Consider the following 27,694-nt stretch of genomic DNA (forward strand, 5'->3'; position numbering starts at 1 on the left):
TTTCACTGTTTTTTCCACTAATATGCCTTTCAAAATACACATTACATTTATTTTTCCTATCTCTTCAGTCTTCTCTGGTTTATAATGATTTCTCAGTCTTTCCTTATTTTTCATGACCTTGATAGTTTTGAGGGGTTCTGGCTAGGTATTTTCTAGAGTGTTTCTTGATTTGTTTTTTTATGCTTTTTTTTTTTTCCCCCATGGTTTAGACTGGAATTATGGGTCTTGGGGATGAATACCTCAGAGGTGAAGCCAGCCACTCTTAGCTCATGCTAGCCACTGTTCATGTCCTCTGGACCCTCGCTGCCTGCTGCCTGCCTCAGGGAGTATCCTGGCCCACCTGCTCCAATTTAAATTTAACATTACAGACTGTTTACCTAATGTCTTTGAATTTTATACTCAAAATCAAAGATAGAACATCTTTTTGAGAAAAGACTTACTGGTCAAGACCAGGAGTTGGCAAAATTTTTCTGTAAAGGGCCAGTAAGTATTTTAGGCCTTACCTGCTGCAAATGATATTTGCTAAATTTGTCTGTGTGTTCATGTGTGTCTATATATTATATAACATTAAATTAAATATACATTAGAATTTTAAGTAAAAAAGTGCAGTGCAGTAGAGGTGTTTACTTTTTTGGCATTCAATTTTATTCTCTGTATTTTGTTAGCTAATTGTTCCAGTTTTAGATTCTGACATCTGACATATTAATGATCAAACTGTTGTTTTTTTTTTTTTGCCAATTGCAGATGTGATAAATGTGCAGTAAGTTGTCATTCAGTTGATGCTGGTTGAATATGGCAGAGTCAGACTTGGTATGCCATTAGAAGCCTTTGTTTTTATGTTATCTGTGAGACAACCCTTTAGATTAAATTGCTCATGCCTATGAGAATCTATATACATCGGTTACTCAGCCAAATTTTTCCATACCCTGTGTTACTCATCTATGTTGTTCTTATATTGTCTGCAAAGAAAACTTTAAGGAGTTTGTTGATTGTCTTGAAGGTATAAAAAGCATATTGTACCACTTTTAGACCATCTATTCACCATGGTGAGTAGTAAGTGGCTGCCAAACAGGCATTCACACAAAGACCCCCATAGCCATTCAGGATAGGAGGCAGAAGTCCTAAGGAGTGAGACTGAGATAAGGTGTTTTGAATTTTGGGCATCTCTGATGAATTTTTTAGTATTCTTTTTTTGTTTTTTTAAATTTTTTTCAATGTTTATTTATTTTTGAGAGAGAGAGAGAGAGAGAGAGAGAGAGAGAGAGAGAGAGACAGAGTGCGAGTGAGGGAGGGGCAGAGAGAGTGGGAGACAGAGAATACAAAGCAGGCTCCAGGCTCTGAGCTCTCAGCACAGAGCCTGACGCAGGGCTTGAACTTAGGAACTGTGAGATCATGAGCTGAGCCGAAGTCAGATGCTTAGCCCACTGAGCCACCCAGGTGCCCCTTGTTTGTTTTTTTTTAATGTTTTATTTTATTTATTTTGAGAGAGAGAGCAGGGGTGGGGTAGGGAGAACTAAAGAGAGAGAATCCTAAACAGGCCCTGCACTGTCAGTGCAGAGTCTGATGCAGAGCTCCATCTCACGAACCGTGAGATCATGATCTGAACCGAAACCGAGAGTCAGATACTTAACCGACTGAGCTACCCAGGCGCCCCTGAATTTCTTAGTATTCTTGAACTTGGTCTCATTTCCCTGGGACACCTTAAAAATACTTTGAAGTAAAATGTTTTCTTGATTTACCAGGATAAAAATAAAATTTTTCAAAATGCTTTTCTTTTTTTGTTATTCAACCTCTCTTTGATGCATCTTCCATTTTGGTAATTTGAACTATGTTTAATAATTTGTTTTGGACGTTCACCCAGCCAGCCGCAATATTAGATTTGTGGATCTCTAGTTTCTAAAGTATTTCTTTGTTCCATTTAGTGAAAATCATCAGTACTGCATTTTCTCTAATCCAGTCTGCTCGGCACCTTTTGCTTTCTTTATTTCTTCACAGATTATCAGTAATTATGTATGTAAGCTCAAGAGTTAGAATCCTTGGGCTGACAGATCCTTCAGGTGTATCCTCTATGCAAAAAAATATGGATGAAGTAAAATACTAAGAATTCCTTATCTTCTGCCCATTTAAAAATGGATATTCTTTCTTTTCTTTTTAAAACATTTTCTCTTCTTTTGAGAGAGGGACTGCGAGCAGAGGAGGAGCAGATGGGGGAAAGGTGGGGAGGGGGGGGAAGAGAGAGGGAGAGAGAGAGAAAGAATCTTAAGCAGGCTCCATACCCAGTGAGGAGCCCTACATGGGACTCAGTCTCATGACTCCCAAGATCATGACCTGAGCTGAAATCAAAAGTCAGATGCTTAACCGACTGAGCCACCCAGATCCTCCTAAAACATTTAAATTAATACATTAAGTTATGTTCTTATGAAGAAATTAAAACATTACAGATAAAACTTAAGTTCTTCTTTGATTATCTTTTTAAAAATCTCTTTCCCAGGGTTTCTCACAGTTTTCATTATGGTGCTTATTCTTTAAGGTTTTTTAAATTGTAGTCATCAACAAACATACCCATCAAAAGAGTATATACTATATTTGTTTTCATAAGTGATATCAGATGGTTGTTATTCCATAATTTGTTTTTGTTTTTCGATTCACAATATTGCTTGGAGATTTTTAATATCACTATCATGCATTTTACTATATTCTTTCTAAGTGCTGTATAGCATATTATGTATAACTTACCAAAGTTCAGAACCATCTGAAGGGCTTGTTAAAATGTTAAATGCTGAAGAGGAAAAAAGAGAGAGAGAGAGAGGAACAAATCAAGAAACAGACTTTAACTACAGAGAACAAACTGATGGTTGCCAGAGCAGAGGTGGGTGGAGGGATGGGTTAAATAGGTGATGAGGATTAAGGAGTATATTTGTGATGAGCACTGGGTGTTGTATGGAATTGTTGAATCACACCTGAAACTAATGTTACATGTATGTTAGCTAGCTGGAATTTAAATAAAAACTTAAAAAAATGTTAAATGCACCTTTAGAATTTCTAATTCTTTAAAACTGATGTGGCCTGAGAATAACTGAAATTTGTAGTTTTCTAAACTGTGGTAACTGAAATTCATGCATATCAGAATTATGCAAAGCAAAAATTGCCTGTATTTTTAAAAAATTTAATCCCAGGATAGTTAGTATACAGTGTTACATTAGTCTTAGCTATAAATGAAATATACGATATCATATATATAATATAGTGATTCAACAGTTCCATATGTTGGTGCTCATCAAGATAAGTGTACTATTAATCCCTTTCACCTATTTCACCCATCCCCCCCACCCACCTTACTTCTGGTAACCATTTGTTTTCTATAGTTAAAGACTTTTTTGGTTTGTCTCTTTATTTTTCTTTGTTTCTTAAATTCCACATATGAGTGAAATCGTGTGGTATTTGTATTTCTCTGACTGGCTTATTTCACTTAGCATTATACTCTCAAGCTCCTTCCATCTTGTTTCAAATGGCAAGATTTCATTCTATTTTTTAATGTTTGAATAATATTCCATTTCGTATATGTACCACATCTTTATCCATTCATCTGTCAGTGGACACTTGGGCTGTTTCTGTAGTTTGGCTATTGTAAATAATACTGCTGATTGCCTGTATTTTTAAAAAAAAAAATTTTTTTTTTTTAACGTTTATTTTTGAGACAGAGAGAGACAGAGCATGAACAGGGGAGGGTCAGAGAGAGGGAGACACAGAATCCAAAACAGGCTCCAGGCTCTGAGCTGTCAGCACAGAGCCTGACGCGGGGCTCAAACTCACGGACCGTGAGATCATGACCTGAGCCGAAGTCGGCCGCTTAACCGACGGAGCCACCCAGGCGCCCCATGATTGCCTGTATTTTTAAAAAACATTCATTATTGAACTATGGTTGACGTACAATGTTGTATTAGTTTCAGATGTACAACACAGTGATTTGATAATTCTATACATCACTCAGTGCTCACTGTGGTGGGTGTAGTCACTGTCATCATGTAATGTTGTTGTAACGTTATTGACTATATTCCCTGTGCTATACCGTTTTCATCTCTGTGACTTAATTTATTTTATAATTGGATCTGTTCAAATCTTCACCTATTTCACATACCCTCCACCCACTTCCTTTCTGGCAACTGTGAGTTCTCTGTATTTAAGAGTCTGTTTTTTTTTTTACATTCCACATATAAGTGAAATCATATAGTACTTGTCTTTCTCTGACTTATTTCCTTTAGCATAATACCCTCTATGGCTATTCACATTATTGTAAATAGCACAATTTCAATTTTTAAATGACTGAATAATATTCCATTTTATATATACACACACACAAATACATACACACATACACATACATATACAAACATACAGACAGACAGACAGACAGACACCACCTCTTCTTAATCATTCATCTATTGTTGGATAGTTGGGTTGCTTCTATATCTTGGCTGTTGTAAATAATGCTGTGAACAAAGGGTTGTATATATCTTCTTGAATTTTGTTTTTGTTTTCTGTTTTGTTTTGAGTAGTGTTTTTGTTTTCTTTGGGTAAATACCCAGTATTTAAATTACTGTATTCTATAGTATTTCAATTTTTAGTTTATTGAGGAACCTCCATACTGGTTTTCCACAGTGGTTCCAACAATTTATGTTTCCACCAACAAAGCATGAAGGTTCCCTTTTCTCTACAGCCTCTCTAAAACTTGTTATTTTCTTGTGTTTTTTGATGTTAGCCCATTCTGACAGGGGTGAGGTGATAGCTCATTGTGGTCTTGATTTGCATTTCCCTGATGATAAGTGATGTTGAGCATCATTTCATGTGTCTCTTGGCCATCTGTATGTCTTCTTTGGAAAAATCCTTAATCAGATTGTTTGTTTTTATGGTGTTGAGTTATATAAATTCTTTACATATTTTGGATATTAACCCCTCATTGGATATGTCATTTGTAAATCTCTTCTCTCATTCAGTAGGTTGCCTCTTTGTTTTGTTGGCTGGTTTTTTTGCTATACAAAAGCTTTTTATTTTGGCATAGCCCCAATAGTTTATTTTTCCTTTTGTTTTTCTTTTTTCTTTTAAAAAAAAAATTTTTTTTTCAACGTTTATTTATTTTTGGGACAGAGAGAGACAGAGCATGAATGGGGGAGGGGCAGAGAGAGAGGGAGACACAGAATCGGAAACAGGCTCCAGGCTCTGAGCCATCAGCCCAGAGCCCGACGCGGGGCTCGAACTCCCGGACCGCGAGATCGTGACCTGGCTGAAGTCGGACGCTTAACCGACTGCGCCACCCAGGCGCCCCTCTTTTTTCTTTTTTAAAAGCTCACTTACTTATTTTGAGGGAGTGAGAGTGTGTGCAAGAGGGGGAGGGGCCAAAAGAGAGGGAGAGAGAATCCCAACTAGGGTCCATTCTGTCAGCATGGAGCCTGATGTGGGGCTCAGTCCCATGAACTGTGAGATTGTGACCTGAGCTAAAATCAAGAGTTGGACACTTAACTGACTTAGCCACCCAGGCACCCCTCTTTTTGTTTTTTCTTGCCTGAAGAGACATACCTATAAATATGTTGCTAAGGCAGATATCCAATAGATTGCTCACTAAATTTTTTTCTAGAAGTTGTATGGTTTCATGTTTCACATTAGGTTTTTAATCTATTTTGAGTTAATTTGTGTATAGTCTAAGAAAGTGGTCCAGTTTCATGCTTTTGGCTATGGCTGTCCAGTTTTCACAACACCATTTATTGAAAAGACTTTTCACCCATTGTATATTCTTGCCTCCTCGGTCAAAGATTAATTGACCATATAATCCTGGGTTTATTTTTGTGCTGTCTTTGCTGTTTGATTGATCTCTTTTTTGTGCCAGTACCATACTGTTTTGATTACTACAGCTTTGAAATCTTGAAATCTGGGATTATGATACTTCCATCTTGTTCTTCTTTCTCAAGATTACTTTAAAGATAGTCTGTTTTTGATATAAAAAAAATAAAAAGGAAACTCAATGGGACATATAGAATGCGGTCAAAGGAAATGAATTAACAGATAATAGCAGAAGAAATATAACTGGCCAATAAACATGAAAATGGATACTCAACTTCACTAATGATAAAAGAAGGGAAAATTAAACTGCTAGTACTACTTGTCACCTCGAAGACTGGCAAAGGAGGAAAAATCCATATTGTCCAATGTGGGGAGAAGGCAAAGATAGGATATCATTTACTAAACTTGTTCCCCCACAGAACAATTCGGTAATATCAGATGAAAAGTGTGAATTCTGATGCAGGATTTGGAGAAAAAAGCCCTTATATGCATTGTACCTATCCACCATTCCCTGGGTACCATGCTCCTTACTCCTCCTGCCTCTACAGTTTCTTTTACAGTCCTTCCCTGAGGGTTCGCCTAAAGCTTACACCTCCCTTCGAAGTCTGCATCAGTCTCTTTACTCTTTCCCCCACTATTCCTGCTGAATCCCTGTCACACCTTCCTGACGCATTTTGACTAAAACCCAAATGTCTTGCCATGGTTTATAATGGTCCTTGTGTTCTGGCCACTGCCTATTTCTTCCCTTTCCCTATTATGCCCTAGCAGAATGGCTGAGAGATTTTTTAAATTTAAATTTTTTTTTTTTTCAACGTTTATTTATTTTTGGGACAGAGAGAGACAGAGCATGAACGGGGGAGGGGCAGAGAGAGAGGGAGACACAGAATCGGAAACAGGCTCCAGGCTCTGAGCCATCAGCCCAGAGCCTGACGCAGGGCTCGAACTCACGGACCGCGAGATCGTGACCTGGCTGAAGTCGGACGCTTAACCGACTGCGCCACCCAGGCGCCCCAGAATGGCTGAGAGATTTTGACACTGTATGTACTTTGTTTTCTGCTTAGAATGCTCTTTCCTACTGTTACCTGCTCCGCCCTCACAAACATGTAGCTCCTTACACTTAGGTCTCCACCCAAACGTTGCTTTTCCAGAGAGGCTCTCTAATAAAGTTGGGCCCTCTCATATGTGCTCCCTTAACACCTTTTTATTCAGTGTGAAATCTTGAGGTTGTTCTGCTACTCAAATTAAGACTTGAGTTATTTTTAGCATCAACATTGTCATAAAGGAAACTATTGGGAATAACCAGAACAAAGACTGAGCTTTTGCTAGTCATTCTCATTGGTTGGCTATTTTTTTTTTTTTTTTTTAGTTTTTTTTAATTTTTTTTTTTTTTTAATTTTTGAGACAGAGAGAGACAGAGCGTGAGCAGGGGAGGGGCAGAGGGAGAGGGAGACACAGATCTGAAGCAGGCTCCTGGCTCCCAGCTGTCAGCACAGAGCCTGACGCGGGGCTTGAATTTATGGACTATGAGATCATGACCCGAGCTGAAGTCAGACGCCCAACTGACTGAGCCACGCAGGGCGCCCCTTGGTTGGCTATTTTTGATCATGTTTCTCTGATCTTCACAAGACATGAAAACATATTGTTTATATATTTTGGTTCATTGCCTTTGGCTTTTTGTTTGTTGGTTTGTTTTGGATTGACTATCCTATCTTAACATGGAATTTGTGAAATCTAATAAAGTCATGAAGCTATTAATCTATACTTGATTGAGTGATAGAGTAATTTTATCACATTTCTAAATAAGAATATGTGTTTTATTTTTTATTTTTTTTTATTTTTTATTTTAAAAAAATTTTTTTTTTCAACGTTTTTATTTTATTTTTTGGGACAGAGAGAGACAGAGCATGAACGGGGGAGGGGCAGAGAGAGAGGGAGACACAGAATCGGAAACAGGCTCCAGGCTCTGAGCCATCAGCCCAGAGCCCGACGCGGGGCTCGAACTCACGGAGCGTGAGATCGTGACCTGGCTGAAGTCGGACGCTTAACCGACTGCGCCACCCAGGCGCCCCAGAATATGTGTTTTAATGGAAGGGAAGGGTTATAGATTAACTTTAGTAAAACTGTATATATATGTATAAATATATATATAGTATATTAACTTTATAGTAGTTATATAGTAGATTAACTTTAGTAAAACTCCCTGTCTCTCTTTCCATATATATATATATGTATATATATCTCCCTGTATATATATATATGGTCCTGGATAGAATTTTTTCTGGCTTTACTTTTGTTTGACAGATGAAGTATTTTGTAATATTACTACTACCTTTCTAACCTTTGGTATGTTTAAGCTGGTTAGTGATATATTCTTAATTTTGCATTGGAAATCTATTTTTTTTTAATATAATTTATTGTCAACTTGGCTAACATACAGTGTATACAGTGTGCTCTTGGTTTTGGGGGTAGATTCCCGTGATTCACTGCTTACACACAATACCCAGTGCTCACTCATCCCAATAAGTGCCCTCCTCAATGCCCATCACACATTTCCCCCTCTCTGGAAATCTATTCTTAAATTTAAAGCTAAAATATTGAAGTAGCTGAAGATTTATTTTGGCATGGAATAAATTAGTATTTTCTGATATTCTCATATGGAAAATTTTGATGGTTCTGCTTTCGGTCTCTTGCTTTCTTGCCCTGTTCCCAGCACTAGATAATATATATTGATACCTGGAAGATGGCATGCAAACCTGAAACTGTATTTTCTGTAATTATTATTGAATTTCATTTCCAAGAATACAGTAGTCACATTTGACGTAAGATTTGGGTTTTTGAGTGGGTGTAGAAATCAGAAAAGATGTAAGAACATTTCTCATGAGTATTTTGGTTAGTAGATAATTAAAACCTGTGACTAATTTGACTTGTAATGAATTTGAAATACTCAATGTATTCAATTCGAATGTATTCATTATAGTTGGCTACCAAGATTTTATACCTGTCAGATAATCTTAAAGAGACCTTAGAAGTTAAGAAATAATAATAATGGCAACTATTCATTTCATATACTGTGTCAGGGTGTCTTTAAGTATAGTATTTTTAATCCTCACCCTAATCCTGCCTTATTTTTCCTGTTTATTTTTTTAAATAATTTTTAAAAACGTTTATTTATTTTTGAGAGAGAGAGAGAGAGTGCATGTGAGCAGGGGAGGGGCAGAGAGAGGGGGACAGAGAATCTGAAGCAGGTTTGTGCTGACAGTAGGGAGCCCCACATGGGGCCCGAACTCAGGAACTGTGAGATCATGACCTGAGGTGAAGTCAGACGCTCAATGGACTGAGCCACCCAGGTGCCCCTCTCCTGTTTTTTTTTCAGTGGAAGAAACCAGGACTCAGCAAACTGAGCACATGAACTCTGTCTCAGGAGCACCTCTGCATGGTTTGCCAACTAGTTGCATCAATTAGTTTTCCAAAAGATGGGGAGACTGAGCCTAGTGAGGCTGGAGGGCTTGTTCATCATCACATAGCTACTTAGCAGCAGAATGAGGACTTGGATCCCTGGCCTCCTGACTCACATTCCGGTGCACTTTTCACTACATCAGGACACGTTGGCTCCTGAGCCCCAAGTGACAGCCCCAGACAGCTGTGTTTATCTGTCTTGCATGTCCCAGCTTGTTTTGCTAGCCGAGCAAAAACTACTTAAAAGGATCCTCAATCTTCACCTTCCCATTCCCCTCCACTTACACTCTTATACTCCCACTTGCCCCATGAATAACTTCACAGAAAGAATTGTGCAATGTCACTAAGCCTTCCTCTGGTGTCAGAGTTACTCCCTGAGAGAACATTCACTTCCTCATGACTCCAGTTTACTGTCAGATTGGCTTTCCCTCTTTTCTCTTTGATCGGAATCTTAGTTGTTTAGGCAGGAATTTGAGGAGCAGATGTTATACCCCTTGAAGAAGCCCTTTAATTCTCCTTAGTACTGTGTCTAATGACTCTTAATCCTGTCCTTTTAACTCTGTGGCTGGCAGAATTAAGAGCGAAGTGGGACAGGAATGGTGAGCTTGATGCTTAGCTTTTCATTTTAATGTTGACAAAGAGAGCACATGGAACAGTGACACAGAGGGAAAACATTAAGTTTGCCTCTACAGCTAAAATGAGGTGAATGTTAGTGTGGGATCATTGAGATTGTGTATTTCCCTCCAAATATAAATAGAGCAATTTCATAGAGCACATAGCCAGAGAAATAGAGCCACTATTTTTACTACCTTATCGTCTTAAATTTTGCTCTGGTTTTTAGATTGTTACTTGTAAAGAGAAATAAGAATGATTCACCAGAAAAAACAAAGTGATCTCACGTAGTACTCGATCTTTCATGGTTAGTGGAGAAAATAAACTTCTCCAAAGTGAGAGTACTGTTAACGAGGATATACCCTATGAACTACTTTGTTTTAGCAGTCTGAACTATCTAATTATGAAGTCTGATCTGTTTGTTTATACACATATGTGTATAAATATATATATGTGTATAAATACATATATATTATATATATTACACACATACATAATTGTATACATTGGCTGTTTAGTTCAGTTTGTTTATATATGCATTTGTATACATACAAATTTATATACAAATACAAATGTATATATGAACAAACTGGACTAAACAGCCAGTAATTTTTCTCAGTTTCTAACCAATCACTTGAAATTTAGTATATCAATTAGCATCTGATTAGTAGAAATCACACAGCAATTTAAAAAGGGAAAGCTTATTATAAAGATTACTAACTGTAACAGAGGATTGGAGAAATGAGGGATTGGCTAGAAGTAAAGAGTACTCTAGAGAAGAATAGCAAATAAAAAGAGCATCTATTACCCCTAGGGTAGAGATAGAGCATTCAAAGTTGATGTCTCCAGGACTGAGGTCCAGACATTTGAGAGGATAAGGCTTTGGTTCATTGAATGATAAAGAAGTTGCTGGAGCGCCTGGGTGGCTCAGTTCGGTTAGGTGACTGACTTCATTCACTCAGGTCATGATCTCACAGTTCCTGAGTTTGAGACCCGAGTTGGGTTCTGTGTCGACAGCTCAGAGCTTGGAGCCTGCTTTGGATTCTGTGTCTCCCTCTGTCTCTGCCCCTCCCCTGCTCATGTTCTGTCTCTCAAATAAATAAACATTAAAAAAGAAAAGAAAAGAAAAGAAACTTCCTTTAAAAAAAAAAAAAAGAAAAAGAAGTTGTGACAGCAGAACTTTTCAAAACCTATAGCTGGGGTTGGGGGTGGGGGTGCAGGAGGGAAGGGGCTGGGTGTTGCTGACCACCAGGTACTTCAGCAGCCTGGTGGAGACCAGCTGCACAAGCTGCGGGAGCCAGATGCTAGGGAAGCCACCTGAGGTGCTGGAGCCCACCAGGAGCAGCACACTAGACCCAGCGAGGAAAGCCTCTTCCACCTGCGATGTCTCTGTAGTACCCTCTACGTCAAAACCTCAGGCCGATGGGCAAAGGAAAAATAGTTAGAGGGCCCACATTTATTTTTGCAGAGCAGGCACTGAAGGATGAATTTGGACCTAAGAGGCAATAAATGGACAACTGGCACATCTGGTGATGAAATATATAGTTTGATATCTTATTATTATTGGTGCCTCCTTCTGGAGTAAACATTTAAATTTGGGACCCTGCTCAGAATTTTGCTAAGGACTTCATTCCTTCCCAGCATTTTCAGAAGCATGTGATAGGCCAGAGAGGCTTTTCTTTTTAGGAAGGAAGTACTTGGGCAATAGCACCATATTTGCTTTTCTTTTTCTTTTTTTCTTTTTTTTTTTAACGTTTATTTATTTTTGAGACAGAGAGAGAGCATGAAGGGGGGAGGGTCAGAGAGAGAGGGAGACACAGAATCTGAAACAGGCTCTAGGCTCTGAGCGGTCAGCACAGAGCCTGACGCGGGGCTCGAACTCACGGACCACGAGATCATGACTTGAGCCGAAGTCGGACGCTTAACCGACTGAGCCACCCAGGCGCCCCCATATTTGCTTTTCTAAGTTTCTTTCTCATGAGCATCTGGTGTGGGAGCTTCAGTTTCTCCTCTACCTTAATTCACACTGTGAAATTTCTCACACTGTCACACAGTCTAACCTCAGAGCACACTCGGACCTTGTTTGAATTATCTTTCCATTGGAATTAACTTTGAATCAGTGTATTAAGAATGGCTCTTTTAAGAATAAATATTTAAAAAACTATCAGCTAGAATTTCAGCATTTTAGGAGAAATGGTCAGTATAATTTTTGAGCACCAGTTTCTAGTTAGTGGTAGCTGTACAAAAGAGCAGTTTCATTGGTAAATATCTGATTTGGATTTAGTAACTAGCCAGGAAGAATAATTCCCTTTTTTTTTTTTTTAAGATTTATTTAAGTCACCTCTATACCCAATGTGGGGCTCGAACTCATTACCCTGAGATCGAGTTGCATGCTTTTCTGACTGAGCCAGCCAGGCACCCCAGGAAGAATAATTTTTTTGAAGATTAGCCTGACACATTTAAATTTTGATTTTTTTTTGTGTCTATATTCTGTTTCTGAAAGACAGAATTATCGTAAGTTAATAGTTTTTTTTTCCTGAAATATCCATTTATTTCTCAGTCTTGAAATTACAGACTTAAAAGTAAATCTAAATAAGACTAAATTGCCTACATTTTTGTTAAAATTGTCTTATCGTTGAGATTTATTTTATTTTGAGATTGGCCTGTTAGAATAAATCAAAGAATTTGACTGTTTTTTGTTTTTTTTTTTTGCCAAGAGAGTTATATTCATAAAAGAAGTTATGAGGACAGCTTTAAAAAAACCATGTTCAATTTTATTTTTGATAGAGAAGTTTTATATTTGGGACTTTACTAAGTTGGTTCTCCAGCAGAATTCTTTGTGGGTTTGTGTATTAATATCTATTTAAAGTGTTTAATTATTTGTTGGCCATTCATATTTATTTGGTGATTTCTTTTTTGAGAGAATGATAACCTGTGATAGCATTCCTTTAAGATCGCTCTGATGTGATCCATCTCTGAAGAATGTTGTAGATGGTTTTTTAGCATGGGGAATAAGAAATTTTTACCTGATGAATTTACTTATTAGTCATTTCTAAATTTGTAACTGGAAATTAGTTACACTGACTTTTTTAGTACTTGTACTATTATCATCCAAATAGACTTTAATAGATTTCACTAGGGTTTGTGTGTGTGCATGTGTGTGTTTATTTATTTTGAGAGGGAGAGAGAAAGATAGAGCACAAGCAGGGGAGGGAGAGAGAAAGAGGGAGACAGAGAATCCCAAGCATGCTCTGCATCACCAGTGCAGAGCCTGACATGGGACTTGAACCCATGAACTGAGACCATGACCTGAGTTGAAATCAAGAGTTGGATGCCAACTGACTGAACTACCAAGCACCCCAGATTTTCTTTCTTTCTTTCTTTAAAATTTTTACTTATTTTTGAGAGAGAAAGAGTGTGAGTAGGAGAGGGATAGAGAGAGAGGAAGACAGAATCTGAAGCAGGCCCCAGGCTCTGAGCTGTCAGCACAGAGCAGGATGTAGAGCTCAAACCCACAAACTGCAAGATCATGACCTGAGCCGAAGTTGGATGCTTAACCAACTGAGCCCCCCAGGTCCCCCCCAGATTTTCTTTTTTTTAAAGGCCATTTTACTTTGTATTTCATTTTTCATCTGTTTTATGAGCCAATAAGAATCTTCTGTTTTTCTTAAGTTCAGACTGTTTTATATTTATTTCATATTTTAACAGCTGCACTGTTCATATGTAGCTATTTAAATTTAAATTAAATAAAATTAAAAATTAAGTTCCTTAGTTGCACTAGCCATATTTGTAGTGCTCGATAGAAACATGTGGCTAGTGGTTATGACAATGGACAACACAGATATAGAGCATTTCTACCATTGCAGAAAGTTCTGTTGGGAAGTGTTGGTCTTATGAAGAATGGTTACAGTCTCATACATTGCAGTTGTTGATGTGACATCTTCCTTTGTCTCTGAAGGTAGATTTTTTTCATTTCACAGTCCCAATGATACACTTGGTATTGTTAGCCTTTTAAATTTTAGTCATTTGGTACGTATATAGTGGTATCTGTAGTTTTACTTTGAGTTTCCTGATGAAAACATGTTTGGAAAAAAAGTGTTTTTAAGGTTTTACTTTTGTCTTTGACGTTCAACACTTTTGCTGTGATGTGCCTGGGTGTGGTTTTTTTTGCTACCCTATTGGGGTTTATAGTACTTACTGAATCTCTGGGTTAGTGTCTTACCATTTTTCCAAAATTTTGACGGTCACCTCTTCACATGTTGCTTCTCTCTCTTTCCATTCTACAAATCTAATGTGAGGCTTTTTCACCATATCTCATGTTTCCCTTATGTTTTCTCTTGCATTTTCCATTTTTTCTCACCATGCTTCAGTCTAAAAATAATCGTTTAGCCAGTAATTCTCACCTGTTAAATCCACCCATTAGTTCTAAATTTCAGTTATTGTAGTTTTCATTCTAAAATGTCTACGTATTTCTTTTTTTGTGATTTTCAAATCTGTGTATATATTATCTATCTTGTCATTTAATTTTTTTTTTAATTTTTTTTTCAATGTTTATTTTTTTTGGGACAGAGAGAGACAGAGCATGAACGGGGGAGGGGCAGAGAGAGAGGGAGACACAGAATCGGAAACGGCTCCAGGCTCTGAGCCATCAGCCCAGAGCCCGACGCGGGGCTCGAACTCACGGACCGCGAGATCGTGACCTGGCTGAAGTCGGATGCTTAACCGACTGCGCCACCCAGGCGCCCCTAATTTCTTAATTATAGTTGTTTTAAATTCCATGACTCATAAGTTCAATATCTGGTATTCCCAATTTCTGTGAACTTGGGTAAAAAATTGTTTCTTTTCATTAACCACTAACTGATTTTTATCATTTCCTTTAATTATGAAAGTAGGCAACAAAGGCACAGGTGTACCTACAAATTTCAGTGCTTTCTTACTATATTATCATTACTACAGGTACATTGAAATATGTATTATTTATGCTCATCATTACTTTGAAATTACAGTAGATCTGCCTCTAGGCATAGTGTCTTGATACGTTAGTACGGAGACTCACATATTATGTCACAAATTAAAAAAATATTTTAATATTTATTCCTTTATAGCTGGTTTCCACTATATGCCTAATGTAGTTTTTTAAAGATGTTTAAAAAACATAGGAAGAAGGAGCCCACAGACTTCAGAGTGCAAAATGGTCCAGGCACAAACAAATGGTTCTGTATAGTGTAGGTGAGATTGTGTCCTTGCTCCACTCAAAGCACTCTGGTCGGTTTCTTCTGATTTCTCTCAGAGAGAACAAAAGCCAAGGCCCTTTCAGGGGCTTACGTGGCCCTCTGTGATCTGCACATCCCCACCTGCTGCATTCTGACCTCTCCAACTCCTGTTTGTTTTGCTCAGTCTGCTCCAGGTTACATTGGGCAAATGCCAGAACACTCTTGCTGCAGGTCATTTCTGATAGAAGTTGCTTCTTCTTAGAACACTCTTTCTCAAAATATTGTCACAGCCTACTCCCTCACTTCGTAGCCCACTCGGTCACTTACTTCCTGACCATTCTACTTAAAATATTTATTCCTGTCCCCTTGGTACACATTTTCAGTCCTCCCCACTCTGTTTTTTCCCATATACTTATTACACAGTTTTTCATATTCCATACTTTCCATTAGCTTAGTACTGATTTTGGGAGTGGGGCTCATCATAGACTTCAGTTACTGAGAGGTTGGACCTTTGGCAATAATAGGTCTATTTTGGAGAGTTACCATTGGTCCCATGCCTAACTTCTATCCCTTCTTCCACTGCCTATTGCATTAACAGTGGCGTGGATGATGACAAAAGCTACCTAATGTCAACTGAACTGGCCAACTCATTTTGCGTTGTTTATTGCCTCTTTCGAAGTTGATGTCCTTTGGGATTAACATGTTATACAAAGAGCTTCGTATTTGGTGTCCACTTTTGTGGGTGTGTCTACATGCATCTTCCCCACGTCTCCTTATCTCCATCTCTTGATCTTTCCTAGGGTTTGTCATCTTCGGGAGACAAACCCTACTTCTGGTTTCTCACCAGTGTACTTGATTTTTTGCTCACCAGATTCAATTAGCATGATGTCATCTAGATCATGGACCAACATGAATTTCTTCACGTTGTCCAGATGGTCCAGGTCCCTTCTGAGTATGTTAAGACAAAGGGCCAGAAAAGTAATGTAGCCCTGGCTCGAGCATGCACACGTGTGCTCTTGTTGGTCACCTGTGAACGTCAACTGCTTTGGGTCCCTCTTCCTAATAGCGGTAGAAAAAGACGCTTTACCAAATCGTTCACTTACCTGACAGGGACAATAACCCTGTCTTTATAGGCTGCCAGAGAGGCCCTTTGGCTTTCACACTATAGTTTTTAATTGGTGATTTAGTCAGCCTCAGCCTTTCGTTGTCTTTGTTCATCGTACTGACTACCCAGGTAATAGGGATCCAGTTCTGCAGTTGTTTCAGTTATTCCTTTTCCCGTACCTCTCAGATGCCTGAAGTAGCCCACCAGCCAGTGTCTCTCCCTTCACGGTGAATTTGTGGCAGTTGCAGTTGCACTGTTGCAGCACGGCGGGGACTCTGTGCCACCTGCGACAGGGTCCTCACTGCTAGCCAGTCAGTGACGAATACCCCTCCGGGATCTCATTTTGGAATTGACTTCATAGGGCCGTTTCTGGTGGCAACTCTCTCAGGTCAGGTTCCCCAGAAACATACCTTGAAACTTTGGGATTTGCATGCAGAAGGTTGGTTGAGGAGTGCTCGTGGTGGGATCAGCCCCTGTGAGAGAAGGTGCAAGGGAAGCACGCTTAGGAAGGTGCAGGAATTGTGGCGTCATGGAGTGGCAGAAGCAGCCACAGCTGATCCCACAGGGAAACTGAAGCTGGTATAATTCTTCCGACATATCCCAGACTGAAGCAGAGAGCTGGGCCATTTTACTGCACATTGGTATTGAACGTGGGCTACTTTGGAATGGTAACATAGTCTGAAGCTAGGGAAATGAGTAGAGCGGTGAGAATGGAAGGGATGCCATAGTACCAGAGGAATAAAGGAGATGAAACCTTGTTCTAACGCCTTAGCTGTGAAGGGGAAAGAGGGGCGACAATCAGTAGCTGTTCCTGAGGACACTGGAAGGGATGGGATGCAGAATACAGGTATTAGATTTGCCTTGGGCAGGAAGAGGTTTACATCCACCATTGTAATCAAAGAGGCGGAGGAAGAGAGGTGTTCAGATGCAGATAAGTAAGTTTATAACACTAGTGGGAGGAAGTTGAGGCAGTTGTTGTTTGTTTCTTTTGGCAAAGAGCCAGACAAATCAACAGCTGAAAGAGGGGAGAGTTGGTTGGTGAGTAGAGATTTTAACAGATTGCTGTGGTGAGTGGGAGGAGAGCGCTAAGAGGATAGCCACTGGTGTTGAGGACCCATTCGAAGTTGATGATCTTGCTTTTGAAGAATTATCAATTTGTGCAGTTGTGCAACTTTCTTCTGGCAGTGCCTAATGTAGTGGAAGTATAAATATTATGCCCAGTGTCTTACACACCTGTTTTCTTTTTTCTTTTACAAAGCCATCAGATCAAGTCATTGCAGTATAGTAACACGGGAGACATGATTCTTGTTGTATCTGGAAGCTCTCAGGCTAAAGTGATTGACAGAGATGGTTTTGAAGTAATGGAATGTATAAAGGGAGACCAGTATATTGTGGACATGGCGAACACCAAGGTAAGCATTAAACAATATTTTAGTGAATTTAATTAATTTGGCACACATTTGTTAACAACTTGTTTGAGTTGCTATAATTCATCCTAAAAATAAGTGTCTTGTTTTAAATACTGTATTGTTTCTCACAATTCTGTGGATTGATGAGGAAGTTCTTATGCTTCATATAGTGTCAGCCGGGGCACTAGGATGGTTTTAAGGTTCAAAATGCATCATTCACATGGTTTATGGTTGGTGCTCTACCCCATGGTATCTGTCCTGCTCCCAGCACTCCCCACTTCCCGACTATGTGCATGTGCATGCGTGCGTGCCCTCTCTCTCTCTCTCTCTCTCTCTGTCTCTCCCACTTTCTCTTTCCACATGTCTAGTTTGGGCTTTTTTCACAGTGTGGTGGACTTAGTGGGGTTTGACTTCTTGCTTGATGACTGGGTTCCATGAAGGATGGATATGGAAACTGGATTTTATAAGGTCTGGCTTCAAATTTTATGTAGCATCATAGCGCCAGTGCAAATTTGAGGAGAGGGGAGATAGATTCTACCATTTGGTGGTTGAATGACAAGATCACATTATAAAAGATCATGTGGGCGGGGAGATATGGATGTAGCCATCTTTATAAACAACATAGCACAAACTTACTATGTACTAGGGCTTAGGACAAGAATGAAAGAGTCTCATCAACCTTTTAAATAAAGATTTTTAGTGAGATAATATTTTAAAATTTCACTAAATACCGATTAACTATAGCAGCATAAATCCTATCAAACTTAATGGCTTATTTATAATTGCTGACATATCTTTGGGATGGCTGGGCTTGGCTCCAAGCTCCAGTTAGTGCTAGGTCTGTTCCATGTGTTTCTGTTCCCGCTTGTACTAGCAAACTGCCTGAGGGCATGTTTTTCTCACGGTGATGGCAGAAACACAAGAGGGAAACCCCAAATCTGGAAGCACATTTGAAGTCTTTGCTCATATGTCCACGGACGTTCCATTGGCCAGAGCAAATCACATGACTGTGGGTAAGATCGGTACAGTGGAGAAATATGCTCAGGTCTTTAGTGAGAGGAACTGCAGTATCACATGCCAAAGCTGGAGGATGCAGGAGGGGTGATGGATTGGGAACAATAATGCAAGTTACCACAGATACATTACAGTGTCAGTGGATATAATTGATGCAGAAGTTTGAGCCTCAATTTTAATTTTGATTTTTACTCTTTCTTTCCCTGTCTTAGTACCTTCTTCTAAAACACTAATCATGGTTTGTAACTAAATCAAAATCTTATATGAGATTTGATTGTCTTAAGAAAATACAGTGGGTCCCGATTATTTGTTGTTCCTGTATTTGCAAGCTCACCTATTTGCTAAAAATTTTTTGTAACCCCAAAATCAGTACACAGTGCTTTTATGGTCATTTGCAGACGTGCATATGTACAGAGTGGCAAAAAAGAATTTGAAAAAGCTGATGCTCTTTTTTCTTGTTTCAGCTCATGTTGTAATCAAGTATCCTTTCTGTGATCTATGTAGTGTTGCGTTTTTCTTATTTGGGCAATTTTTGTTGGTGATTTTGCTGTTTACAATGGCCCTCAAGTGTAGTGCTGAAGTGCTGTAGCATTGTCTAGTGTTCCTAAGTGTAAGAAGTCCATGATGTGCCCTTGAGAGAATACATATGTTAGATAAGCTTCATTCAGGCACGACTTACAGTGCTGTTGGCTATGAGTTCAATGTTTGTGAATCAGGAATATATATTATTATATGGTTGTCCTTAAACAAAAACATAAATAAAGTTATGTATTGATTGCTTGATGAAAATGTGACCAGAGGCTTACAGGAACCCAACCCTGTATTTGATAATTCAGTGTTTACAGAACTTTATAGACCATAACTACTACAAATAAGGAGATTTGACTGTAATCTACTTTACATGCCCTGGTTGACCTATTGGAATAAATAAATATACTATGTTTCAAATTGCCTTCTATTGAACCCCAGTGAAGTGCCTCTCAACCCTAATGAGGATCCCAGCCTCATGCATATTTTTAGTTTTTTTTTTTAAGTTTATTTTAGTTTTGAAAGAGAGAGGCAGTACAAGTAGGGGAGGGGCAGAGAGAGAGGGAGACAGAGAATCCCAAGCAGACTTTGAGCTGCCAGCCCAGAGCCTGACATGGGGCTCGAACGCATGAGATCGAGAGATCAGGACTTGAGCTGAAGCCAAGAGTCGGTTTCAGCTTAATGGACTGACCCACCCAGATGCCCCTTGACTAATTGTATTAAGTACCCAGTATATGTTAGATGATTCAAACAGAATTCAAATATAATTTAGGCATACAATTATATTGCAATGGTGGCTTCAGTAGTTTCTTTTTTTTCATGTATTCCACTAGAATTTCTCATTCGTCTCTCCTTAAATTCAGTGTCCCTAGGATTCCACCAAAGATGATGTTGTGAGAGTGAGGGTGGTAAGGAAAGAAAGCAGATAGGGATATAGGTCCCTGTCCATATCTTAAACTCAGTTAGTTCTGCTTTTATCTGCTTTATTTGAAGCTTTTGGGAATCCAGAACTTTAAAAAACTGGTTTGTGGAAATGAAACCTTAGAAAACTCCTATTTATTCTCTTTTTAGCTTGTATTTACCATAGACAATAGTTCTTAAAAAGTATGAGGAAGAAAAGTTTTTGCCAGTCTCGAAGCTCTTCTTAATTGTTTCAGCCATTCAGGGATTTCTTACATTATAAAAAGACTAAGACTTTGTGGATTTAAGTTTTAGCTAACAAAATTTCAAGAAGAAAGGAATCTGTTTAGTTCTCTTGCTGGCTGTTTCTGCAGTCTCAGACTTATAGTGCATATAATAAGATGATTAAGAAAGTAGGACAAGGATGGGTAACAAATCTATGTAGAAACACAAAAAAATTAAAATTAAAATATTAAGTTATCAGAGTTACCTTTTACCTCCTTGGTTAAGTTTATTCGTAAGTGTTTAATTGTTTTTAGTGCTATTGTAAATGGGATTGATTTCTTTATTTCTTTTTCAGGAAGTTCTTTGTTAGTGTGTGGAAGCACTGTTTTTTTTTTTTTTTTTAATGTTTTATTTATTTTTGAGGGAGAGAGAGACAGATGGGGGAAGAGCAGAGAGAGAGGGAGACACAGAATCCAAAAGCAGGTTCCAGGCTCTGAGCTGTCAGCACAGAGCCTGATGCAGGGCTGGAACTCACAAACTGTGAGATTATGACCTGAGCTGAAGTCAGACGCTTAACTGAGCCACCTCGGCGCCCCGCACTGTTGACTTTTTTAATGTTAATTTTGTGTCCTGAAACTTTACTGAATTCATTGATTAGATCTAAGAATTTTTTTTGTTGAGTCTTTAAGATTTTCTGTATTTAGCAATAGAAATAGAGACCATTTTACCTCTTACTTTCCAATTTTGATATATTTTCTTTTCTTACCTGATTTCTCTAGTTATGACTTCCAGTACTGTCTTGAGTAAGAGTGATGAGAGTGGACACCCTTGTCTCTTGTTCCTGATCTTAGATGAAGAGCTTTTAACCTTTCACCATTGAGTATGGTGTTAGCTGTCAGCTCGTCATGTATGGCCTTTATTATGTTGCGATTGGTTCCTTCTATGTCTAATTGCAAACTATATATGTGATAAGGGTTAATGTCCAAAATATGTGAAGAGTCATACAGCTCAACAGCAAAAGCAAAAGAAAATGAACCCAATTAAAAAGTGAGCAAAGGACCTGGATAGACATTTTCTGAGGAAGATGTACTAAAGACCAACAAGTACACGAAAAGATGCTCAACATGACTTGTCATTAGGGAAATGCAAATTAAAACCACAGTGAAATATCACCTCGTGCCTGTTAGAATGGCCATTATCAAAAAGACAGGAGATAACAAATGCTGGTATGGATGTAGAGAAAAGAGAACCCTTGTGCAGTATTGGTGAGATTGTAAATTGGAGTAGCCACTGTGGAAAACAGTATGGAAGATCCTCAAAAAAAGTTAAAAATAGAACTACCACATGATCCAGCAATTCCTCTTCTGGGAATATATCCAAAGGAAATGAAAAGATGAATTTTAAAAGATATCTGCACCTCCATGTTCATAGCAGCATTGTTTGCAGCAACCAATACATGGAAACAACCTAAGTGTCCATGGATGGATAAACGGATAAAGAAGTTGTGGTATAACACACACACACACACACACACACACACACACACCCACACACTCATATATGGGGTGGAATATTATTCAGCCATAAAAGATGAGGAAATGCTACCATTTGCAACAACATGGATGGAACTTCAAGGCATTATGCTAAATGAAATAAGCCAGACAGAGAAAGACAAATACTATATGATCTCACTTATATGTGGAATCTAACAAACAAACAATTCCCTGCCCGACCAAAAACCGCAGACTCACAGAAAAGGACATCAGACATGTGGTTACCAGAGGCTGAAGGTGGGGGATGAGGGAATTGGAGAAGGGTAGTCAAAAGGTACAAATTCCTAGTTATAAGGTACATAAATACTAGGGGTATAATAATGTACAATGTTATGACTATAATACTGTATGATATACAGGAAAGTTGTTATGGAAGTAAATCCTAAGAGTTCTCGTCACAAGAGTTTTTTTTTTTTTTTTTTTTTTTTTTTACTTTTTTCTTTTTTATATTGTATCTATATGAGATGAGGGATGTTAGCTGAACCTATTGTGATAATCATTTCATAATACATGTAAATCATATTATCATGCTATATGCCTTAAACTTATACAGTGATGTATATCAATTATTTCTCAATAAAACTGGGAAAAAATTTTAGTTACCAATGTGCAAAAATCTCTATATATTGTAACCATGTACTATAACTTCTCCCACTTTGCCGAATATCTCCGTTTTGATTTCAAAATCATGGTTAATATTTACTCTTTCCATTTCCTAGAAGCAGATGTAATTAATTGACTATTTACTTGTCTAGGAAATGTTACTGGTATCTTAATTGCAGTCTTTGGCTTGAGTAATGGGTTTTGGAAATGCAAGAATTATTATTTGAAAGTAGTAGATTTCATAGGACACTTTTTTTCCTTAACTTTTTAACCTCTTTTCTGATTCCAAGAGTAATTAGTAACTTGTGGCTTTACTGGAAATTGCAGTGAATAGGACATTAAAGGAAACAATTAAATATATCTGATCTGTTGTGATTAAAATATTATGTACTTTAAATATAAACAGGCCTTTCTAATTATATTGTTAAATTTGTATCTCTAATCTTTACATCACTGTGTGTGTATGTGTGTGTATTTTTAAGTATAGTCACAGTGGTAAAGAAATGCTTTTTTCTGTTGTATACTACAACACAGTGCATTACAGGAAGAATAATTACATTTACATCTTGGAAAAATAAAGTTTATTGGGTTTCTAACAGTAATTCCTGTCAATAGAAAATTTGGAAAAGAAAAAATTACTCATAATTCTACTACCCAAATATAATCACTTAGAACATTTTGGTTTCTGTATTCTGTATTTTCCTTATGCATCTGAAAAACATTTTTTCTGATGATAGCAGAACCTTTACATCAGTTATTGCTTGGAGTCACCTTTTGCATGTTCTGCCGTCTTGGAGTTATGTTGTGAGTGCCGCAGGGGCTGCAGTAAGGTGCAAGGAGAGGCCTGGGGATGGGGGTAAGGGGCGGGGGGTTCTCACTTCAGCCAGAGGAGTTCCAGTTTTGTCTGTTTTATGTGTTCAAGTTTTTCATAAGATATACTTTGTAAATCGGGTCCTGCTGTGTGTGTGTGTGTGTGTGTGTGTGTGTGTGTGTGTTTTAAACATGAAGAACGTTGGTCTGGAGTTCATGGGATTATTGATTATTGTACGTGGGGAAAATGGGATCTTCCTTCTTTAGGTTCAGGCGAGTAGTGTTAAATCCAAAAGAAATCCAGCTGAGTAAATTTGTCGCTCTCATTGTTTTTCTTCAATGATTTGTGACTTGGGCAGCATCTCTTCTAGCAAGTCTAAAGAAGTTATGAGATGTACAAAATGGAATGTTTTCAAAGGCAGAGAGAGGGTGGGACAAGAAACTTATAAATAGGAAAAAAAGGATTATTTCCAGCAAGGTTATACCTTCCTTTTGGGGGAACTAACGGGTCTATTAGTTGGATAACCTCACTGGTGTTGATCAGGAAATTCCAGACTTTCTGGTTAAGATTACATTCTTGGGAGAGTTTGAAACAGTACTTAGGTTAGGTATTAAGTTTCTTTTTGGTGCCATGGGTTTAACATAAGTGATTCCATTTTGCGCCTGTTGTCTCTCTCTTTTTAAAAAAAATTTTTTTAAATGTTTATTCATTTTTTGAGAGACAGAGACAGAACGTGAATGGGGTAGGGGCAGAGAGAGAGGGAGACACAGAATCCCAGGCAAGCTCCAGGCTCTGAACTCATAGCAGCACAGAGCCCAAGGTGGGGCTCGAACTCACAGACTGTGAGATCATGACCTGAGCCAAAATCGGACACTTAACCAACTGAGCCACCCAGGCGCCCCTGTTGTCTCTTTTTTAACATTAAGAAAGTAGGACAAGGATAAGGAGGAATCAACCTTTAAACTATTCAAAAGCATACTTTAAAATCTTAATTATATTGTCATCTAAAACTCATTTATTCTAAACCAGAATTTTGGTACGTTACTTCCAATCAGAAAGTGTTTTCCTCTCTTACTTTGAAGTCTCACACACACACTTTGCCTGAGACTCAAATGGGGCTGTTTGGCCTAGATCCCACAAATGTGTGACTATTAAATTTCTAGCCCTCACTGAGAAGTATTCTGTACATCAAAACTCTATAACAAATCAGTATTAAGTTAAATTAAAAGGTGTTTTCATAGATGATAATAAATGAATGCCTGTGATTATCTTAGAGTTTCACTTATTAAACTTCCTTTTGTCAGTTCATCTAGAGTTGATATTGTTAAGTGCATTTCCTTTGGATTGTCTTCAACCCTTTTCTCTTCAACATCAAAACAATTCTGTTACATTTCTTTCTTAATTACATGACTAACGTGGTAGAGGATAGGTTCAGGGACCCTAGAATGCTTGGATCTTTAATTGGGCAATTTCTCCTTGAATATCCTTTAATTATGGAAATTAGAAGCTTTATAAATAATTACAGGAAAAACATGTTTTTAAATATTTATTTATATTTGAATAGTACATGTAGTTATTCTGATCTCCAGCCACTCCAAAAATTTGCTGTTATTATTTGGAGATGAAACATTTTAGTCATATCCTTTTAATGGGAAATACTGTTTCCTAAGAAGTAAAACATTTTAAACTGTGAATTCTAGGTATATTTTTGTTTCTGTAAGCAGTTTTAACTGATGGTTTTAACCACAAATATAAACTCCCCCAAAGTGCAGTGATTTGAAGCACATTGTGTTTCTTTCCAATTTCTGAATATTTCCAGACCTTTTTATCTAATAGAAACTCCCTAACACTGGTTTCTGTCCTTTTGACATATCCCCATCACTTTTGGGGTACTTTGTTACATTCTGGCACAACAAAATGTTCCTGGCTCATCTTGTACTTTTCCTGCTCTAATGTTACCCATTTCTCTATTGATCCATGGCTCCTTTTAATAGGGAATTCTGTTTACAAATCTAGATCCTGGCACTGCGTATGTTCACTGATGCTGGGGCACCATTCCTTCTAGACTATTTCAGGAGAGATAGCATGGCATGGGAGATAAACCAAATAACCAAAAAAACCCACCCCTATATATATATACACACACATATATATATATTTATATATATACATATATATTTATATTTATATTACATATAATATAAAAATATAAAATATATTATAAAATATATAAATATATAAAATATATATTATATACATATAAATATATAATCATGAATTCACACTGATCTATGAAGTAATTCTAATCTAACTTCGCAGCCTTTCCCCATTCTATATTTGTATTTCACTTCTTCAACAGTGAGAAGTTTGGCTTCTAATATCATCACTATAGTAATTCATTTGTTCATTGCTACCACACATAGAAAGTAGTTTCAGAATTGCTACACTCATAGTCATGGTTGTAGACAGAATTCTAAGATGGCCCCCAAGATTCCTGCTCCTCCTCTCGAGTATGGTTGTGAACTATGAGCAGGACCCAACACTCCTATGGTTAGATTATATTGAATGGCATAGTTGAGAAAGGAGGATTATCTTCAGTGGATCCTGTCTAATCCGGTGGGCCCTTAAAGGGATTGGGCTATTCCTGACGAAAGAAATTTGAGGTGTGGGAGGGATTTGACCTGAGGGAGAGTCTCTGTTGCTGGCTTTGAAGATGTAAGCAGACTTACATGAGTAAGTTGGAGATATAGCTAAGGTGATTTCTGAGCAAAGTGTTGAAGGTACTGCCTGCTTTCTTCTTGCTGCTTATAGTAATATATGAGAGAATAAAGTTAAATGGAAAGAAGTTTTATTAGAGAGGTACCAGGACTAGATGATTTAGTTTGTTTTGAGCCTATCCAGATGGTAAATAATGTTAAAATGAAGAAATTGCTTCTGAAAGTATGGTACAGAGAAGGAACCAAGGGTGTATATATAACCTTTTGCTCAAACCTCAGAAAGATCATAGGGTCAGATTACTTAGTTATACTAAAGGCTTTTTCAAGAAATTAATGTGGGCCTCACAGATTTTCTTAACCAAACCAGGCGACCCCTAGGAAGCTTAAGGATATTACTCTTTAGCCATTTCAAAGGAGTTATAGATAAAGAGGGGATTATTTTGCAAACATTTGCAGGCATGACTTTTGTCTAATTTAGATTCAACATGAGAAGGATTCTCATTTGCTGGCTTTGAAGGTGGAGTAATTCATGTGGCAAGGAAGGCACACAGCTTCTAGATACTGAGAGCAGCCCCCAGCTGACAGCAAGGAAATGGGCATCTCAGTCCTGCAATTACAAGGAACTTGGATTTTGCCAGCAACCTAATGAGCTTGGAAGCAGATTCTTGCCCAGAGCTTCCAGAGAGGAATGCAACCCTATCACCATCCTGATTTCAGTCTGTGAGACCCTAAGCAAAGAATTCAGCTACGTTGCGATGGACTTCTGACCTCCAAAACTGTTAGGGGCTTAAACCACCTCCAATTTATTAGTTTAGTGTGGTGATTTCTTACACAGCATATGTAACTAATACAGTCCTGCAAAAACCAAACATACCAGGTAATAATGCAAGTACATGAGAAGGTGGTAGTGGTTGTGATCATGCATAAGAGCAGGCAGGAGTTGGCTTTCAGTGAGAGGAGGGAATATATTTACACTGGGAATGGAGGGGTTGTGGAGGGCTCATACCCACAGTTGTTTGTAGGCTGTGGGTCTTAGGTAGGAAACTACTGGCAGGGTCATTAATTTTGTGTTGGGAGTTGTTGTGATGAAGCCTTCAGTACAATAGTAAAGACTTCGAAGAGCTATTGAGGGTTGTGAGAAAAAAATGCCTAGAAGAAATGTGGGACATTAAGGGCTATAGAATGTAGATTTGCAGAGACAGTCATTCTGTGTATTTGTATGATACTCCTGAATCTTATTTGGGAGGCTGGATGTTTGAATGGAATACAATGATGGGGGAGGAGGGAGTTATTCCGGAATAAAGATTGTTCATTGAAGGTAAAGCAAGAGGACTCTCAGGTGTATGCCTAAGGAGTGGTTGATATTGAAAAAAAAAAAAAAAAGTTGAACTGGAAGATAGAAAGTTATGTGACCAGTAAATGGAATATCTAGAGCCTAGCACATAACAGCTAAAAAACATTTGTTAAAACAATAAATATTGGAAGCTCATGGTTTCAGAAAAGGAACTATCTGTGGTAATGGCAGAGTTAGCCATAGTTGGGGCTGTTGAAAAGTGTTAGAAGAGGTCATTGGAGTTAAGTAGATAAAAGAAGACTGAAGTTATGTCTTGAATATGTTCAAATGGATTTTATTTTATTTTTTTTTTTAATTTTTTTTTTTGATGTTTTATTTATTTTTGAGACAGAGAGAGACAGAGCATGAACAGGGGAGGG

At 38.0% G+C, this 27,694-nt stretch overlaps 1 protein-coding gene across 1 annotated transcript in view; it reads left to right on the forward strand.

The window, feature by feature from the left end:
- Positions 1 to 27,694, forward strand: part of WDR70 (WD repeat domain 70) — a 305,807-nt gene that overhangs the window by 64,311 nt on the left and 213,802 nt on the right. Inside the window, exon 8 of the mRNA XM_025923710.2 lies at positions 17,480 to 17,633. Within this exon, the coding sequence (XP_025779495.2) occupies positions 17,480 to 17,633 (154 nt within the window). The remainder of the gene's footprint in view (positions 1 to 17,479; positions 17,634 to 27,694) is intronic.

Source organism: Puma concolor, chromosome A1 (assembly GCF_028749965.1).
Source record: "Puma concolor isolate L17-30 chromosome A1, mPumCon1.1.hap2, whole genome shotgun sequence".
In the NCBI taxonomy this organism is placed as follows: Eukaryota; Metazoa; Chordata; class Mammalia; order Carnivora; family Felidae; genus Puma; species Puma concolor.